Here is an 18,866-nt window from a genome sequence, read left to right as displayed (position 1 = left end):
GTTCAGGCAAGACCTCAACTATCTACTTCTCTTTTCGTTTGAATTTCTGGCCAAAGAAAGCTTGAAAGGAAGAGTGTACTGACTTGTAAGAGTGAATTGAAGGGTGGGGCTGAGAAGAGGGAGGGACTATGTTCTTCAGTTAAAATTACCCAACTCCAGCCACAAATTCTTACTAACGGAACTAGTTGCCAATTTTGCTTCAGCAAAGAGAAACAAGGTATTGTAAACATTTCTTTGGTTAAAAATGTTTTTTTCTTAATGTTTTTCTTTGTTGTAGTGCCTAGCTAAATAACAAATAATAAAGAGCACTGTCTGAAACTCAAGACTGTGTAGACAATTCTCTATCGATGAAGTGTTTGTCTCTGCAAGTCAGAGACGACTTTGAGCTGGGTGAAAGTTTGTACTGAAGTTTTAAAGAGAGAGAGCACATTCATTTCAATGAATTCATGGAAATTGTTTTCTTTTTTTTAAACTAGGAATTGTGAAACCACAGGTAGAGTCCCAAGTGGATTTTCAACCTTATATCCATCAACTTAAGCAAAGATAAAAAAGTATCTTCTTAGAATAATTGAGCCTAAGCCCTCCTAACCCTTCAGAAAAGTGGCACTGGAGACATGAATTGTGAGCTCATCATTAGCGTGTGGAACTGATTTGATAACCCAACTCTCTGCCTCCCCAGTGCTTAGCCACCATTCTATTGGCCAGCCTCCTGCTCTTCTGTGAGTTACCTGCCTTATACCAGGTGCTCTTTAAATCTGCTCCAAGAAAAGGGCTTTGTGGGGAAGAGATGTGAGGGGAGCAAAGGAGAAGGTTATTGTCTGATGTGGGGGACATTGTTAATCTTATCATCAGCAAGGTCACACATCTTGGGTCTTCAGTCAAGGGATGAGAGACCAAACTATATTCGTGATTACTCTGCTAATTGTCTCTCTCTCTCCTCCTGTTAGACCTCATTCTCCATCACTAATTTCTCTATCACTATCTCAAAGATGATAAGATACACTGACAAAAACAGTTGCATTGGATTTCAGGAAAATGGGGTTTTAACTGCTGTTAACTAACAGCTGTGTATTCTTAGCTTACTTGATCTGATCCTGAGCTACTTGGTAGATAAATGGAGGTTTGGGTTAAGGAGACTTCCAGATTCTGTTCAAATTGGATATGGAAGAAGCAAGACATTTGATCAATGCCGTTACTTCTTAATTTCTTCGTCTTCTTCAAGACAGATATAGGATAGGTGATTGACAGATGATAGCTTGGTATTATTACTCTTGAGACTACAAAAGTGCAGTTTGCTTGGAGAACGCCATAGAAGATTGCCCATTGTTGGTTTGGATAATTTACTTTTGGTAAAATCTCATCCACAAACTCCGCATCTTTTAGAAAGCATTTAGAACCATTAAACTACATAGCAGGACTGAATTATAGTTTCTTCAAAAAACATCAGGTTCTAACTACTCATGAGGCTAAGATCTGAAGGGCTAAAACTTGAAGTTAGTCTGAGCAGAAAAGTCTCTGAGACTCCATCTCCAAAAGAATCAGCAAACTTCTGGAGTCGTGACTCAAGTGCTAGAGCATCAGTAGAGCAAGCACAGGGACTTGAGTTCAAACGTCTATATCCACAAGGGGGGAAAAAGTCAGGAATTTTAAAAAAAGTGTTATAGGCGGCATCCCTTTATAAACAATAAACAATTCCTACATACATATAAACAAAATTAGTGAGAATTTTAATGAGGCCAAAAATAATTGGATATTAACATTTCACAAGTAGTTCTGTTATTCTTTTATTCAGGAACTTATTAGAAGAGAATAGGTTGTGTAATAACATGTTTTTGGTAGAAAGATGAAATTCCTAAATCCTAAGACACTGATTTTGACTGATTTGACTACAAAACAGAATATGTTCCCAAGGAAGGTACTTCATGAGGTTTTAAAAAAGATAAGGCTTCATACGAAAGCAATGATCAAAATGTCGCTTGACTGGATGAATACAATAACATGAACTCCTTCACATTGTTGTATCAGAAGCTGATCGTTTAACAGGCTGATGGCATCCAGGGCTTCTTTATCAGAGCCACTTCCTCCATTAGGATCTTAAAGGACCCAGAGAAGCTATTTCTGACATGGTCCTTTTTATCTGTTAAGAAAAAAATACCGTGACGCCTCCAGTACTTTATGAGAGTATACAATCTTACACAACCAGAAAGGTTTCTGTTTCTTTTAATGTCAAATAACAATAATATTAGCCAGGGATTACTATGAGCTTTTGAAGCAGGCAGAAGCCACACCCAGGGTGTGAGCTGAAGGTTAGTAGCTGTTTGGTTAAGTGTGAGGGTGTTGGTGGGAGGAATCTCAATAGTATCATGGTTAACTCCAAATCATGCTGATACCGAAGCCTATCACTCAGTCAAGTACCTGTCATAGGGAACTGACTTCCCCAAAGCCCTCACTGTAGCTTTCCAGAAGGGCAGGGGCTATCAGCTCAAGTCCAAACCACACAACTCAGCCACTAATGGAGTTCCTAAATATGGAAATTTGATTTCCTGTCAGTTGTTTAATCAAGTTGAAAATTACTTAATCACAAACGGACAGTAGCTTGAACTATGTCTCTTTTAGGAGCACAGTTTTAAGTGAGATTTAAATTAAATTCTCAGGGTCATTCAGAATGAAATTTACAACTCTAACACCCAAACGATGAGAAAGCTTGGATCTCCTTGTCCATGAATAATGAGGGAGAAAAACGGGCAAATCAGTCTCAGCCTCTCTATAGGCCTTTCCCTTTGTATTGGTCATGCTAAGAAATTTAATATGGTGGGCTTGGAGCCCAAGTAATGGGCACTGTAAACATGCAATAAAGAAGGACAGGAATACAGGATGAGACTAAATGAAAGGATCTCTAGGATATGGAAACAAGAGCTTTATCTTGTGTGATTGATGTTCATAATGTACTATGTTATTTCTTTTCTCTTTTGTTGCCCTTATGGTTAATCTCATATTGTTACTGTATCTGATTTTGTTACCTGGTATATTATATATATATATATATGTATTTGTTTGTGTATTTGAAATAGGAAAGGGAAGGGGGAAAAACAAGATGATTAGGAGGAGATAGGGGAAAGAAATGGGGACAAAACCATGAGAATGGGGTATCATTGTATAGGAATGAATACACCTACTACCTGATGAATGTAACTGTAACCCCTCCATACATTATCCTGACAAAAGAGGAAGAAGAAGAAGAAGAAGAGGAGGAGGAGGAGGAGGAGGAGGAGGAGGAGGAGGAGGAGGAGGAGGAGGAAGAGGAGCGTTCCAACTAGGCAGCTTCTCCAAATTTCCACACATTTCTGGCTCACAGAAACCCTGGAGAGACCCTGGTGTCAAGGCACTATATTGGTGTACTATGCAACTGAATGTGCTCTTGACTCTTACTGTCAATGACTGTATGGATTGTAATGTTTCATTTAAAAAAGCTCATAGACAGTACCTACGCATTGAGTATAAGTCCTTGGCCAAAAGAAAAGAAACCCTATTATTCATTAAAATAATTTTTTCTTGCTCAAACAAAAAAGGTTAGGGAAATACTTGTTTGTACCAAGTCCAAAACTAGTGGTGTTGGTACAAAGCAGTAAAGGAATATTTTTGTATCTGAAGAGTTTGGAAAGACTAGATATAAACATGAAGGCTAGTGATGTGGCAGTAGACTCAGGGGCCAGCTGACCCTTCTTCTCTGATGCACACTGCTGTTCAACATGGAGGCTTCCAACATCTTACATTCGCCACACTTCTGGGTTGTAATATACAAAACAACACCACTGGACTGGGATTTCACTGAAGTTCTCTGAGTTCCTATGTATCCATGTACATGCAGGAAGGTAGGCATGGGTGATGAACACTTTTCCAAAAATAAAACAAAATGGGAAGGATTTCGCTAACATGTAATCCATCTTTTGCTTTACTCTTCTTAGGTTTTTCCCCAATGGAATCTCTAGCAAGTTCCATCAGTGAGTTTGCCTTGGAGTTTAGCAAAAAGCTAGCTGAATCTGCTGAGGGAAGAAACATTTTCTTTTCTCCTTGGGGCATCATGACTTCTCTGGCCATGGTGTATTCAGGCACGAAAGGAAACACTGCAGCCCAGATGGCCCAGGTGAGGAGAGAGCTGCCTACTGGGTCTTCTATACCAATGCATTCCTTGCTTTTCATTGCAGTTTCCTCTAGAAAGCCCAGTAGCTCACATTTTATAGCAACGTCTTCCAGATTTAAAAAATATGCTAAAAAATAGTAGAAATCAGCTTAGAAAATCCTTAACATACCCCATCATACAATAAACAGAGAAACTCTGGTGAAAATTTTAGGGATTTTACTTATTTTTTTTTTCAGTTAAGTACTTTGTTTCTCACTGTTTAACTTAACAAGGACTGACATAGTGTTTGCATTCACTTCCGTGCTTAATTTGGATGCTCCCAGGAAGGATGTGGCTTTCCTGCTTCCCCGGTGGTGCAGGGCAGCAGAACACAAGGCAAGGATAGATATACCCCTATGTCCTGGACCCAGCTCACAATCAGGATGAAGCACACTCACCTAGTACTAAGTCCACTGGTCCCAGAAAACGAAGTAAATGCCAGGGCAGTGCATTCTTTGGCAACCAAAACAATAAAAATGTAAAACAAGTGACACCCAGGAAACAGAACCCAAATGATTCTGCTAAAGACTAACTTTATCTCATGAATGGCTGTCTTTTCAATTAATCAGCTAGCCATCACTTAGCCATCAACCAGGAACAATTTGTTACAGTTGTTAATGATGGCAATGTTTTCAGTGTTCACTTAATACTATTTTGTGAAGTATTAAGTTAGGATGATACCTTAGGACCAAACTCACAGAGCACACAGCAACCTCCTTTTACTCACAATGACTGGTTTTGACTATGTCTAAGTTTGGCACAGAGGGGTCACCATCTTGGGTAAGAATTCTGCCACCTTATTGAAAAATTTGGAAGCTAAATTTGTTTTTCATTTTTACTTTTATTTTAAAAACATGTGTTTATGAGTGTAGGTTCGCATATAAATACAGTGACATAGGTGGCTATGCACTGTATGTGTGTGTATGTTTTACTATTTCCATATTTGGACACACAATGCATTGAGGATGCTGAGTGACATATCCACATTTTTAACAATGTCATGGTTTCCATTTTATAATGCTATTACTGACCTCTTTAAACCCAGCCAGCAAGCCAAGGATTAAACAGCTAAGTAAGTCACGAGGAGCACAATTGTTTCATTTTCATATATGTGTGCCTGGCTGTCTTCAAGAAAATCATTCTGGAAAAATCCTGTTCTTTAACATGGTAAACATTCATAATGTATGTGTACAGTGTGCAACAATCCAGTCAGGGTAATTTGCATCTCCTTACACAGTTATCATTTCTTTGATTTTTTTTGTTTTCTAGTTCTATGTTAACTGTATCTTAAATTGTTGTGAACCAGTCCGTAATTTTTCTCACTGAGCTGTATTTGTCTAATCTTCCTCTCAATCCACTCCAACCCCCACTCTGAACTATTGTACTGAGGATGCAGATAAAAAGCAAACTTTCATCCATCTCTCTTACCCTATTCTCCTAACAGTTCTGTGCCAGATGTGTGAAGTTCCCCACTTACTCACCAATCAAGCAATACCCTCCCTCTGCGTGTTCTCTGATCCAATTCAATCATGACACTAGGTGAACAGACAGCACCAGAGCCCATTTTAGGGCTCAGTCACCTATGCTCCTCCCTTCCAGCCATGAATCTCGTTTCCTAAACACCTTCATTATGAATGTGAGTGCCTGGCTTTACTTCACTTAGCATAATGACCTCCAGCTCTATTCACGTTACTGAAAACAGCAGGACTCTCTTCCTTTTTGTGGCTGAATAATATTCTTCAGTTTATGTGGACCCTATCTTTGTGGTCCATTCAGATGCATAGATGAGGTATGAGAGAGGGGTGTGGGGCGGCTTCCATGTCCTTTTCAGTCTACCTTTTCTGCCCCTCCTGAGGTGTAGCTGTCAGAAGTTCTCTGCACTCTATTTGGGGTCTTCTGATTGGATATAAAGATTGTGATCTAATGCAGGAGACTGAGTGGGGATACCCAGGGGAAAGCTGGTTCTGTGTGCTCGGAGGCTTCTTGGCCTCCCTGTGAATTCATCCTTCCTTCCCAGTATGGGGCAGGAAGCCTTCTGCAGTGAAGGCCTTTCCACTAGTTCTGACTGACGTGTCAGCTGGTCCCAGACTTCCCAATATAAGTGTGTTTTCAAATAACTGCAGATAAAAGTGAAATACGGGAAACAGGAGTTTCACCTCATCCTACTCTCGATCTCATCCTAATTCCCTAGCAAGAGTATTCAAATGAACACACTAGTGACTTAAATTCGACTTTTCAAAGTTGACTTACAAAGCAGTGCTCAATGTACAGTTTAACACGCCATTTAAGTTGAGCCAGAGTTTCATTGCCTGTTTCTGTGTTCTGAAGGTATTTGTGGGTTCTGAAGATAAGGATGGCTGGCTTGTACTTATGACCTACTTCCTGTGATTACTTTTAGGTATACTCATGTGTTGATTTGTCTTTTTAAACTTATAGGTACTTCAGTTTAACAGGGGGAGAGATCTCAAATCTGGTCCCGAAAGTGAGAAGAAAAGGAAAATGGTATTTGTCATCTCTTGTTATCCAGGCCCAGTGTGTATTTTAGTGGTTAAATTATTCAACCTGCAATAGCCTATCATGAGTAGCCATTCTTGGAGACCTATTAAAATGATAGCAGTGTTTCACAAAATATGAAATATTTGCTATTTTTTTTTTGGTTAGTTGTGGGGTTTGAACTCTGAGCCTGGGTGCTGTCCTTGAGCTCTTCAGCTCAAGGCTATCATCCTATCCCTGGAGCCACAGTACCATTTCTGGTTTTTTAGTGGTTAATTGGGGATAAGTCTCTTGGACTTTAGTGCCCTGGCTGGCTTTGAACGGTGATCCTCAGATCTCAGCCTCCTGCATCACTAGGATTACTAGAGTGAGCCATTGCTCCAGGCTTCTACTTTTGTTTTTTTTTGAAGAATCATATTCTGACTCATCTTTACCTTCTTGATACCTCTCAAGACTTCAGCATTCTTAACTATGTTCTTGCCTGTTATTGTGTACTAAATTTGGAGAAAACAATGTCTCCCTTTATTAATAACATTAAAGCAAATGTTTTGATAACCTTAGAATTCTGTGCCATCAAATGATTTTATTTAGCTACAGGTTGATCATGTACATGTGGCTTTTATTCACTATTGTTTTCTTTTCTTTTAAAGGAATTCAACTCAGGCAAGGTAGAAAACATTCAGTCTGATTTCCAGTCACTCATTGCAGAAATCCTGAAGCCTGGCAATTCCTACATACTTAAAACAGCCAATAGGATATATGGAGAAAAAACATACCCATTTCACAGTGTGAGTGTAAATGTCTTTAAGTCCATGGGGAGGAGGGAATCAGGTGGTGCTAATTTAAAAGGTAAACAGAGATCCCATGGACAATCTTAATGCAGCAAGTACTTCCTGATTTAGAACAGCAATGAAGGAAACCAAAAAAACAAACAAACAAACAACAAAAAAAACCCCAAAAACCCAAGGGGGGAGGGGCTTCAAACCAGATGAAGTTATCAGAACTTTATATGCAGAACAAAAGAAACCAATTCCATGACTGACAAAAAGAAAAAGAAAGAAAGAAAAAAATATAAACCTCAAGGTTGACCCATAAACACAAACTGCAATATGTCCCTGGCCTACACTTGTCTCTCACACACTTACACAAAGAAAAAAAAAGAATAGAACAACAAAAAATAAATAAAGGACTACTAAGAGGGGTAAGTGTGAAGGAAGAGAGTTTGGTGGTACTGGAGGAATTAGGTAGCAGCTTAGCTTTGAGAACAAATGAGGGCTAAATTTTCCATCCAGAGTTGGAACATGGGACAGAAAATGATATCAACTTCTCTCCTTCACTCATACTTGAAGCCCATCTCTGCAGAAGGTGAGGAGTGCATCCTGTTCAGGCTTGACAAAAGACAAAATCAGGCAAATGGGACTTCTAGTGAGTGTCATTTATGATAGGCTGATGGACTCCTGCTTGGCTCAGAAGTAGACAAGGTGATTGAGCTCAGCAGACACTTGAACACAGGACATGGATGTGTAAAACAACTTTTGTAAATCCACCAGCCCTGGGATAAGACAGGAAGTGCTACCTGAGAATAGTTACATTTCCTTTTCGGAAGATTATAAATTCCAGATGTGGACTTCATCATCCTCAAGCCGATTTCTGGCAAGAGAATCTACACACCACTCTGAACTGCCTGTAAGGCCAACATAGAGTGAGCAAACTGAAGGCATACCACAACTACCTGGAAAAAGAAATCAGTGTTCCACAGGCAACTGCCTCCACATCACCAACCTTAGCCATCACCCACTCACAGCCACAGACATGGATGGATAAAACCTTTGACCATGATCAGAACAAGTTCCTGGAAGTTCACAGGACTTGGTCAGATCACAGGTCTCCTGGTCCCATCCCCTGCCCATGAAAGCTCAATAACCTCCTTTAGCCAGTGACATCACTTATAAGCCTTCTTGCCATTCCTGTTCATTCTACTCTCATTTCCAGGTATGAACAAAATAGATAACAAGATCCAGAATATATTCCTTCCACTACTTAACTTCTGCATAATAGTCAGTTTGTTGTTTAGATTTTGGTCAAAACCAACGGTGAGCAAAGACTGATGAGAAAGAGGAGATGGGAGTTAGTGGTTCTCCAGCTTCCTAGCTTCTCTTTCTAGGCTTGAATTCTGTACTGTGCCCTGTGTCTTTCAGAAATACTTTGAAGACATGAAAACATATTTTGGTGCAGAGCCACAGTCTGTTAATTTCATGGAAGCTCCTGGCCAAATCAGAAAGGAGATCAACTCTTGGGTTGCGAGCCAGACCGAGGGTAAGATGTGTTCTCCAGGTTCGGTCTGTTTATTTCGATTTAAGCTGGGTGACTATGACTGTTTCTTGGAATTGTAGATACATTCTAAAGAATCAGAACTTTTATTTCTATTCATACCAAGACTTTTAGATCCTCTACTTTCCTGACATGTTTTATCTAAAATGTAGACTTGAAGTTGCCACTTTACACTAAAGAAAGATTATCATAGCTCATAAACTTCTCCAAAGTGTAGGGGTAAAAATCAGGAAAGTAGAAAATGGAAATATTGGTAAAGTGGTGACTCCGTTTATTTATTACATTTTTATTATCTTTAAGTAGCTGTACAAAGAAACTGTACTTAACAAAGTTGTATGAATAGTGTCCCTTGATCACTTTTACCCTTTTCGGGATTCTCATCTATTCCTCCCAACCTGACTTTTCCCCTATTTTTTTTTTAAATTTTAGGGTATGTGTTGGAATTTTTTTGCTATTTGACAAAGTAGTTTGTGTATATGCTATGTCTTTATGAAAGACTCTCATCTGATATACTTTTTAAAAGGCAGCTTATATTTGTTATACACAGAGGGGGATTTAAGTTTTGCATTTCTGCAATGTTTACAATGTTCCAATAAATCTGTCTCCCCACCTGAAAACAATTTCAACATAGTTCCTTGTTAAATTTTTAAACAGTTTGAAATACATTTTGACAGATGATGAACATGGCATCATGAATTTGAAAGTTATTTACCTTCTATTATTTTTTTCCTTCCCCTGTCCCCATCTCTTACTCAGTAGCCTCTTAGAGGCATGTCCTGTGTTTATCCACACATATAGTTAGGTAAATGTGTGTGTGTGTGTGTGTGTGTGTGTGTGTGTGTGTATGTTTCATTTTTTCCTCCCTCCCTTCTTCCCTTCTCTTTCTTTCTTTGCTGTGTGAAGACCAAACCCAGCATCCCAGCAATGCTGGTCAAATGTCTACCATTGATTGATTTTGTAGAAAAAAAATGTAAGTATCCAGAAATGAGTCTGTTTGCATATAAGTAAACACACCTAAATTGCTAGCCATTCGAAACCTGTCCTCCTGCTCCCATAGGTAAAATTCCTGACCTTCTACCTGATGGCTCTGTGGATACTCTGACCAGGATGGTTCTGGTGAATGCCTTGTACTTCAAAGGAAGCTGGGAACAGAGATTCTCCATGAAGGACACCACAGAAAAGCCTTTCAGAGTAAACGAGGTAGGAACTTGTTGAAGATCATTTTGAAGTTTCATATCACACTGTTTCATCGTCACTCTTCTTTCTGATTTTATATTCCTTTAAACGATGGCTATTCACAGGGGGAGGGTGACGGAGCCCCAAGCTCTGTTCCACCTGGAAGTTCCCCTTTCATTGTTGGTCTCTGATTTCAGCCTGTTCACATGTTCTACCATTTCGTTAATGACCAGGCGAGCTGGGGAGGATCAGTGTTGTCTGTGTTTCCCAGTTGAGGAATACAGGGAAGCCGAGTGGATGAGGCATGCTTGCTGGAAGAAGTCCAGAAGCATACACTCCTCACCGCAAAATCTCGTCCTTATCTTCTAAACCAATTCTACTGTGTTAAGACACTACATGACTGTCCATAAAATAAGCAATAGGAAACCACTAATGCAAAAAAAAAAAGGGAGGCTAATACAAATGAAGGAGGATGTATTTCATGGAGTCTGACAGCTGTATTGCTCCACATTGTTGGCATAAAATACTTGAGATAAGAATCTTGAAATGTGGGAAAGTTTGTTTGGGTTTATGGGACAGCCCATGGTTGCTGGGCGCTAAACATTTGCACCATTTTGAAGTGGAAGGAGTAGAACATTTTGGTAGGAACATGTTTGTGAAGTAAAACATAGTATCCAGGAAGGTGGAAAGAGAAAGAGAGAGTGAGGGACAGACAGACAGAGACAGACAGACAGACAGACAGACAGACAGACAGAACAAAGAAAAGAGGAGGAATTGGAGGAGGTAGAGGAGGAGGAGAAAGGAGAGGAGGAGGAGGAGGAGGAGGAGGAGGGGGAGGAGGAGGAGGAGGAGGAGGAGGAGGAGGAGGAGGAGGAGGAGAAAAAGAGAGAAGGGTAAAAGGAAGAGAAGTGAAGGGAGGGAGGGAGGGAGGGAAATGAGAGACAGAGCGGGAGGGAGAGAGAAGGGGTCAGAATTCAGAATTCCAAGATTCCTTTCCAAGATGCCCCTAATGACTTAATTTCCTCCCTCTAAGGTCCACACATTAAAGGTTCTGCCCTCTTCCAAAACCACTATCAGACGGGCAATGGCTCTTTCAATACACAACTCACAGGGAATATGTAACTTCCAAACCATAATAGTCAGGAATGTGGCTGGGTATTGGGTTCTGATTAAAAATAAGGCTTGAATGTTCTCAGTATTGTTTTAAAATCAATCCTTACAAAAAATTTGCTTATTTGAAACAGGTTCTCCTTCTGTAGATCTGCCAGGCTTTCCACTCGAGGTTCTCCTGCCTAAGCCTTTCCGGTGCTGGGAAAAACATGTTCCTCTCAATCTTTTCAAGTATATTTCTCATGTCATTCTCCCAGGCTAAATCCTAACTTTCCATGCTTCTGATACACATAGTAGCCAAACATGGCTACTCACAACCCTTCCTGTCTTCTAGGGTCCAGACTCCTGCCCCATTCTAAATTCCCAGGAAGAGAAACATCAGCACTGATGCTGAGAACCTACTTGCACATCTGTGTGGATGTGTGCAAGAGGCATGTCTTAGCAGTTGGATAAACCCAGTGAAGGGACCACACACTGGCCTGTGAAAACGTCTCTGGATAGTGACTAGGGTTCACTCATTCAGCAGGAATTTCCTCTTTCAAGTGATAGAAAGGAATTTGGGGGCTGGGAGTTTGGCCTAGTGGTAGAGTGCTTGCCTAGCATGCACGAAGACCTGGGTTCGATTCCTTGGTATCACATACCTAAAAAAAAGCCAGAAGTGGTGCTGAGGCTCAAGTGGTAGAGCTCTAGCCTTGAGAAAGTCCAAGGACAGTGCTCAGGCCCTGAGCTCAAGCCCAGGACTGGCAAATAAAAAATAAGAATTTGGAACTAGCCCATCCGTAGTGGGAACCAGCAATAGGTCACACTGTGAGCATCTGGAAGTCCAGAGGCGATCAGAGTCTCTAGCATCTCAAACGCCATTCAGTCTGTGTCTGTTTCCCTCTCAGTCTGCCTTCTCTCACCACCCTCTGCTTGTCACCTACTACAAAGGCTGCATCTACCTGAATGACCTTGGAAATATGGTAGCTCATTACTCAGTCTCACAAAAACTCAGAGAGCTCTGCCTACTAAGTATAAAAGTTTAAATCCTGCATTGTTATAAAAACAAACATTAAAATGTAATACATAAAAATTTTGTGGAAGTATCTTTGAATGACTGTAAGTTTTTTTTTAAAATAGACTACAAGCAAACCAGTGCAAATGATGTCTATGAAGGAGAAACTTCCAGTTTTTCACATTGAGCAGCCACAGGCAACAGGCCTTCAACTCTACTATGCCAGCCGTGACCTAAGCCTGTTGATACTCCTGCCTGAAGAAGTTGGGGGATTGAAACAGGTAACCGAGGCTGTGGATTTTGTGTTTATCCCCGTGCTTTACAGGAGAAACATAAGGATAGATTCTTTTGTCTTCTTAATTCCTGTAGAGGGAATAGTTGGCTAATGTACTCCGATTCTTCAGGATTTTACCTTTAAATAAATAATCATTCCTTAACACTGTAAAGTTGATGCTATGATTCTTCAGAATAGTTCAGTGATGGATAGATGTCTTTAGTATGGGTGGTCATATAAACAATTACATGCACAACACAGGCAACTTTTTGTTTGTGAATCACACAGCTCCGTAGAGCGATTACTAGGAGTTTTCAATTAGCCCAAGTCTTCTCATGCTAGTACAATCTATGTAATTCGAAGCTGATGTTTGTGGTGGTGGTAGGCATCAAGCCGAAGGACTGGCACATGCCAAAAAGATGCTGTACTCCCCAGCTATGTGCCCTACCCCGAATTAATTTGTATAATCACTTAAATATATATATATAATATGTCCCATAACTCTTTTCCACATTTTTATCTCATTAAACAAGCATCAAGAGAAAGGGCCTGTACCAGTAGCAACCTCCTGTGTTGTTTAGGCTGTTGAGTAGCCAGACTTACAAGGCTAACATAATTTTGGTCAGTTCATGCTTCTGAGGCATGCATGGCTCAGAGGAGCAATAGAGTTCTATGTAGAAGATAACCTCTTTTTTTTAACACAGTACCTAATGTTCATGTGTGCCAGACAATTAGCACTTTTTTGAAGTTTCCATGCACTTATGGGTAGGTAGGTGGAAAAGGCTGCCCAAGTGGTTACATAATATTTTAAGACATGTGTGGAAAAATGGCTACTATTGTCCTAACGAGTCAAGGCTCTTGCTAAGAGCTAAGAGCTAAAGATTCTGACATGGTATTAATGTAGAACGTTTGAAAGTCAGTTGATCTCTTGCCTACCATGGCAGAAGTACTTCCCATTTGAAGCAAAGTCTCTTTCTTCTCTATTCTGAAAACCAGGAAATGGCCAAGCGAGGATTTCTTCAAGGTCACAAGCAGGAAGGTTTTTCCATACACAACTGAAGGAGTTTCCAGGCATGTGTGTTGTGATCGGGGTGAGGGGAGAGAGTAGGTCCTGGGTGCAGTCCCTAATGAGATGCTGCATGGATGTTGGTCCCTCCATTCTGGGTGATTGACGAATCTCCTGGTTCTGACCCCACAGCTGGAGGAGGCCATCACCCGCGAGAAGCTGCACGAGTGGACCAGCGAGGACTGGATGGAGCTGTATGAAGTTCAGCTGCACCTGCCCAAGTTCAGGCTGGAGCAGAGCTACGATCTCAAGTCGGCCCTGAGCAGCCTGGGGATGAGCGATGCCTTCAGCCAGGGGAAAGCTGACTTCTCAGGGATGTCTTCAGAGAGAAACCTCTGTCTGTCCAACGTGTTCCACAAGGCTTTTGTAGAAATCAGCGAGGAAGGTACTGAGGCTGCGGCTGGCTCTGGGAGCGAGGTGAAATTCCGGACGAGACTCCCCTCCCTGGAGTTCAATGCGGACCACCCATTCCTTTTCCTCATCAGGCACAACAAAAGCAAAAGCTTGCTCTTCTATGGGAGGTTCTCCTCCCCCTGAACCCCCAAACCCTGTTTCTCCCACCTGCACACACCCTCAGCCGTCACATAATCATGTTCCTCATCAAGATCTTTTTTTTTCTTTTAAATTTTAGCACCTAAATCCTAAAGCAATACATTCTTTTCACCCAGTCCTGTCTGCAGTGTTAAAGAAAATATAAATTTTACTTTTTACCACAGTATCTGGTGTTCATGTGCCCTTTATTTGCATTGCAGAAGTACTAGGACCCCATTGAACGCCTGCCAATTCCTGAGCTACCCAGATCAGTCATTATTGTTCTTTCTATTTGATGAATTCATCAATTAATGCAGAAAAAAGCCTCTATAGATATGAAGGCATGTCCTTGGCAAGAAATTTCCCAAGAGGGGCCGGAAGTTTGGTTTAGTGGTAGAGTGCTTGCCTAGCATGCACAAAAACCTGGTTTGATTCCCCGGTACCACATACATAGAAAAAAAGCCAGAAGTGGTGCTGAGGCTCAAGTGGTAGAGCGCTTGCTTTGAGAAAGTCCAAGGACAGTGCTTAGGCCCTGAGCTCCAGCACAGGACTGGAAAAAGAAGAAATTTCTCAAGAATATCATGGAATGGTTCATAAACTAGCACTGTGCAATGAACTTCCCTGTCTGGAGACTCTTTAAAAACAGCTCTTATGTTGACATAGAGAAAGAGGTTAAAAACAAAATGAAACCTGGACTTTAGTTAGTAGAAGCTTAACACTGGCAACTGTATCTTGAAGATATTGAGCGTTAACATTAGGAAAAGCTATGTGAGGCATCCGTGAGAAATGAGTTTTATTTTTATTTTTATTTTTATTTATTTATTTTTTTTGCCAGTCCTGGGCTTGAGCTCAGGGCACTGTCCTTGGACTTTCTCAAGGCTAGAGCTCTACCACTTGAGCCTCAGCACCACTTCTGGCTTTTTTCTATGTATGTGGTACCGAGGAATCGAACCCGGGTCTTCATGCATGCTAGGCAAGCACTTTAACCACTAGGCCAAACTCCCGGCCCGAGTTTTATTTTTATAATTATTCAGTGAATCTAAGTTTATCACCAAATGAGTTTCATTTAAAATAGTTATTATGTATAAACATTTTTAGCATTCACATCCTGTTTCAAAAATTATTATGAGCTAAAAGAATAAATTTCTGTTGTGTAACTAGGTATCCTATTAGTTATAAGATCTTATTTTAATAACATCAAAATCTCCAGGAAATGGATTATGATTTTATAATATCTTTTTAACCTATGTTGTCTTAAAACTGATTTTTGGTAGTTTCGCTAGCCATTATTCTCATTTCAGACCAAATTTTACCATTCAAGGCTGTGGGTCTTCATCTAATAGGTTAGACATAAATAGCATGTAACTTAGAATGAGAAAATCTCATTTCTAGATCAAATTGTAGTCCTATATTACTGGATAAAAGGATGAATTCTAAGCCTTGAGAAATGATCATTTATACAGCAATGTATTATTTCTTTAAAAAAATGCCTCTGTCCACAGAATCACACCCTTCGTAACTATGTCAAAAATCCTTTGCACTTATGTACTATTAAATTAAAAGTTCCTAAGCATTGTGAATTCAGAATTAAGAAGTAACTAAGTTTGAGAGTGTGTAAAATCGAGACTATCATAACACTATCTGAAAGACTGACAATCAGAAAATAGTTAAGTACAATATCTTCTCTAAAAAGAACAGTAAAAAAAAAAATCTTAGAAAATTCAGCTCATGCAGACAGTCATTAATTTAAAAAGTGCTGACTGACCTCTTGGGAAGAAAAAATAGTTCCTGCTTCTTGTTTTCCTAGCGTTACAGAGCTGGTGGCTCGCTCACACACGGGTTGAGAAACAGACATGAACCATGGGGGCTGGTGCAAAGAATGATCGAAGACTAATTGTAATACTCTTGGAGTCATTTATGTGTGTGCACATGTGTGTGCATGTGTGTGTGAATTGTCTTTTGAAATAAGTTCATAACACCTAGTTTAATGGATATGCAGGAATTTGGCAGAGAACAGAGTGTATTTTCCTCCTTACATTCTATTATTCTGCACTGTGTGGTTTCTGTGCCCTGACATACCTAGAACATGCCTACATATCCAGAAGACGATGTATAGAAACGATGCTCTGGGTTGAGCTGGAAATGGAATGGGAGCCGTATATTTGTGGACATAAAAACAGCATGCATGGGAAAGAGCCAGGAGGAGGTCACCGGGAGAGGTGAGGAAAACTGTGTGTTACTGTGCCACAAAACAACCATTGCCACCAGTGACCAGCGAGATGACACTAGGAGGGCCCAGAACCACAGCAAAGGTGGTGGCATTGCCAGGGCCCCAGGGTAGCTGAGGTTAAGGAGAACACACCCCTCTGGCAGGGACCCCCAACCCCACCTGACTGAACCCCTGACTGAGGTCTTGCTAGACTGGAGAAAGGGCTGCTAGGGCGGGCAGGAGCACGTTGCTCACCTTGGGTTCCTGCCTCACCTTCTGGGAAGTGTGGGCTGAGCCTGATTACAGGGCTGAAACTCCTCAGCAACAGAGCGGAAACAGTCCTTGTGACCTTGCTCCCCTGGTCCAACTGGGATGTGCCAAAGAGGAGGGCTCCCTAACACCAACCATGCTGCAAGAGGCAGCCCCTCTGGGTCCCCGGAAGGGAACCTGCGTTGCGTTCCGTGCAGTGTGGCTGTACCTGTGGGGTCCCCTTCAGACCCATTATCAGAATCGGTTTGCTAAATACAGAAAACAAAACAAAACTTAGACTGCAAACGTAGACTGAGTGCGCCATCTTGTGCCCAAAACGAGACACTGACTCTGAGTTAAGGGACAGACAATCTTAAAAACACAGGATGGATCAGTGGAACACTGGTGGGTCACACCTATAAGCCTAGCTACTCAGGAGGCTGAGATCTGGGGAGCATGGTTCAAAGCCAGCCTAGGCAGAAATGTCTAGGGACTCTTATTCTAATGATCTCTAATTAATTCCACCCAACAAGCTGGAAGTGAAATGGTGGCTGAAGTGGTAGAGTACCATTGAGTGGAAAAGATCAGAGACAGTGCCCAGGCCTGAGTTCAAGACCAAGGACCTGCAGAGAGGAGGGGTGTGTAGGGGGGATGGATCAAGCCCGATGGTGAAGACTTGGAGACTTGGATAAATACCAGACTCTTCAAGGTACAGTCATAAGCATGCATCTCAAAGAATTACCAGCAGGGGCTGGCGATGGAGTTCAGTGGCCAGCATTTGGTGAAGGTCCAGTATGAGTCCCTGGGCTCCAGCTGCAGCACTACAAGGAAAACAAATCTCCAAAAACAAAGAAACATAAACAAGAGCACACAGCACATGGAACACACAGGAGGCCTCTGATGGATCCTCATAAGACAGAGAGAAACTCAGCACACGACAAGAGAATACAGGGAAGCCATTTAAGAATTTATCAGAGAAAATTGACAGAGATTAAAACAGTAAAAAATGTCAGGGAGAGGGAGAGAGGGACAAAAAAAAACATGAGAAGGGAAATCATTGTTTAAGAAGTCATGCACCCACTACTCGACGAACGTAACTGTTACCCCTCCATGCATTTCCCCGACAATAAGATTTTTGAAAAAGTACAGAATGTCAAACAGAAACTTGAGGACTAAAGTGAGGGGAGAAGACGTAAAGACCAGATTGGTCAAAGAACAAGTAAGCTAGAAGACAGGTTAACTAAAAATGCTCAAAGAAGAAAAAGGACACTGTGAAGCAACTGTGTGAGACCCTGGTGGCAATAAAACAGAGAAAATCACAGAAGTAGATGAAGGACTTGAAAATGATCAGAGGGTAGAAAGTCTATTCGATGAATGACAGCAGAAACTTCCACTTCCCAAAAGTCAAGAAAGATACACGCACACAAGTATTAGTTCGGTCTTAACACATTAGTTCATCTTTCCTCTGCCACCACCAATATCTGAGATTATAAACCTATGAAGAGAAAAGATGTATTCGGGCTCATGGTTTTACACTTTTATTCCACAATCAATTGCTTCAGAACGGTGATGAGAAACTATGGCTGGACCACAGGGAGAAAACCACTCTTCTCCTGGCTAGCAAGCTAAACAATGAGTTAGGAGTCCACTAACCTCTTCCAAGGCCTAGACTCTGAAAGTTTCTTCCAATTCTCAATGGTTCCAGATTGGGACCAAGGGTGAGCAGATACCTCAGGTCCAAACGACAGCCTATGAGATGATCACAAAGCACCACACAAATCACCAAAAAGCACTAATCCCCCACCAAGTGCAGTCAGCCTACCAGAGACAAGGAAAAGGAGAACAGTAAATAACATCTAAAGCTCTTCCAACATGCCTGGGACCAGGCTTCTCAATGTGAAGGCCAGAGGAGAGGGGAAGAATGGGGAATCGAAGAACAAAATCTGCCCACCAAAACTACTATACCCAGCAAAGCTATGTGCAGCCCCGATCCACACACAAGCCCTGAGTGAGTTCTCCACAAAGACGCATGGACTGAAGATGGGGGAGTCGGAGGAGATACAGAGGGAGTCCTTTACCAGGTGAGAGTGGCCCCAGATTAGGGCCTTGTCTCTCTTGCTCAAGCCTGCCCCGTGCTTAGAACAGCAGGGAAACAGGGTGCTCACCTGGAACCCCCCCCCCCCTGCTTTCAGGATCCTCACCACCCTGCTACTAGGCCTAGGATAAAGGGAAATGAAGAACAGAGAAATCATA

At 41.4% G+C, this 18,866-nt stretch overlaps 1 protein-coding gene across 1 annotated transcript; it reads left to right on the top strand.

Annotated features, from left to right (window-relative positions):
- Positions 1-86: 86 nt before the first annotated feature.
- Serpinb10 (serpin family B member 10) lies at positions 87-14,329 on the top strand. Its single transcript, XM_090353553.1, has 8 exons — positions 87-217; positions 3,966-4,144; positions 6,617-6,682; positions 7,324-7,461; positions 8,872-8,989; positions 10,062-10,204; positions 12,410-12,565; positions 13,757-14,329. The coding sequence occupies exons 2-8, from the start codon at positions 3,977-3,979 to the stop codon at positions 14,159-14,161; spliced, it is 1,194 nt and encodes a 397-aa protein (XP_090209679.1). The 5' UTR covers positions 87-217; positions 3,966-3,976; the 3' UTR covers positions 14,162-14,329.
- The last annotated feature ends 4,537 nt before the right edge of the window (positions 14,330-18,866 follow it).

This window comes from Megascapheus bottae, chromosome 19, assembly GCF_031878675.1.
Source record: "Megascapheus bottae isolate mThoBot1 chromosome 19, mThoBot2.hap1, whole genome shotgun sequence".
Classification (NCBI taxonomy): Eukaryota; Metazoa; Chordata; class Mammalia; order Rodentia; family Geomyidae; genus Megascapheus; species Megascapheus bottae.
This window is presented reverse-complemented; position numbering and strand designations above follow the sequence as displayed.

Excerpts from the sequence above, each read along its gene's own strand:
- Serpinb10 (XM_090353553.1), top strand. The coding sequence starts at position 3,977 with ATGGAATCTCTAGCAAGTTCCATCAGTGAGTTTGCCTTGGAGTTTAGC. Across the intron at positions 4,145-6,616 it reads CTGCAGCCCAGATGGCCCAG|GTACTTCAGTTTAACAGGGG; the intron begins GTGAGGAGAGAG and ends TTAAACTTATAG. Across the intron at positions 6,683-7,323 it reads GTGAGAAGAAAAGGAAAATG|GAATTCAACTCAGGCAAGGT; the intron begins GTATTTGTCATC and ends TTTCTTTTAAAG.